Source organism: Amphimedon queenslandica, unplaced genomic scaffold (assembly GCF_000090795.2).
Source record: "Amphimedon queenslandica unplaced genomic scaffold, v1.1 AMPQUscaffold_401_Cont27578, whole genome shotgun sequence".
Taxonomy (NCBI): domain Eukaryota; kingdom Metazoa; phylum Porifera; class Demospongiae; order Haplosclerida; family Niphatidae; genus Amphimedon; species Amphimedon queenslandica.
In genome coordinates this window covers 1-964 of record NW_003559245.1, presented here as the reverse complement: position 1 = coordinate 964, position 964 = coordinate 1, and the positions used below count along the sequence as shown (strand labels likewise).

The window sequence follows — 964 nt, the reverse complement described above, 5'->3', positions numbered from 1 at the left end:
TAGCTAAGCAATGAAGAATTGTATTAATGCATAGTGGCTTTATCAAGTGCAGTTTTTTGACTATTGTTTTGTGTGTGATGCTTACTGCTTTGTTTCTTTAGACTCAGCTGAGGGAGTTTGGTGATGATAAAGTTGTTCTTACTTCACTCAATGAGAGAGCATTGGTTGCATTGCAAGGTGATCTGCTTTAGCTTATTCTCCATTTAGCAACAGATAAACTCTCTTTCTCTCCCTCTCTCTCTCCTTCATTTGCAGGCCCTAAGAGTGCTAGTGTCCTTCAGGAAGGAGTCAAAGGAGATTTATCTCAGCTCAAGTTCATGAGCAGTGCCCTCATGAGCCTCTTTGGTATCCCAGACTGTAGGGTCTCTCGCTGTGGCTACACTGGAGAAGACGGTTTTGAGGTAAAATTATACAATAAATTATAAGTTATTTTTGTATTCAGATATCTATTCCAAGCACTGATGTTATTCGGTTGGTTGATACTTTATTAGCTGCTGATCCTGTCAAATTGGCTGGACTGGGTGCAAGAGATGTGCTGAGGCTAGAGGCTGGGCTGTGTCTCTATGGCAATGATATATCTGAAGACACTACACCAATTGAGGCTAGCTTAGCTTGGTGTATTGGTATGAATGTTTTTGTATAAAATATGCTGCTCATATTCTCTTTCTTTCTAGATAAAACCAGACGGAAAGATGGAAACTTTTTAGGAGCTGGTCCAATACTTCAGCAGCTAAAGGACAAACCTTTTAAAAGGCGGGTTGGATTAGAACTTAAATCAGGGCCGCCAGCTAGGGGTAATTAGTCTTGCATATCTTTGTATTATTTTTAGTATACTATTGATTTATAGAGGGTTGTCAGGTAATAGATAGTGATGGACAGGAAATAGGTAAGGAATAAAATGCAATTTTTCCTCCATTAACTTTTTGTGTATTTTCTCAGTGAATAAAAGACCTACTCTATACTC

The 964-nt window shown here is 38.8% G+C and overlaps 1 protein-coding gene across 1 annotated transcript; it reads left to right on the top strand.

Annotated features, from left to right (window-relative positions):
* The first annotated feature begins 84 nt into the window (after positions 1 to 84).
* LOC100640185 (aminomethyltransferase, mitochondrial-like) lies at positions 85 to 906 on the top strand. The gene is made up of 5 exons (XM_003392109.3): positions 85 to 177; positions 256 to 401; positions 443 to 623; positions 675 to 794; positions 848 to 906. The coding sequence occupies exons 2-5, from the start codon at positions 318 to 320 to the stop codon at positions 895 to 897; spliced, it is 435 nt and encodes a 144-aa protein (XP_003392157.3). The 5' UTR covers positions 85 to 177; positions 256 to 317; the 3' UTR covers positions 898 to 906.
* Positions 907 to 964: the final 58 nt, after the last annotated feature.

What these genes read in the sequence shown, in the direction of transcription:
- LOC100640185 (XM_003392109.3), top strand. Translation starts at nt 318, where the DNA reads ATGAGCAGTGCCCTCATGAGCCTCTTTGGTATCCCAGACTGTAGGGTC. An exon ending in CTGGAGAAGACGGTTTTGAG is followed by an intron (nt 402 to 442) that starts GTAAAATTATAC and finishes TTTTGTATTCAG; the next exon opens with ATATCTATTCCAAGCACTGA. An exon ending in TAGCTTAGCTTGGTGTATTG is followed by an intron (nt 624 to 674) that starts GTATGAATGTTT and finishes CTTTCTTTCTAG; the next exon opens with ATAAAACCAGACGGAAAGAT.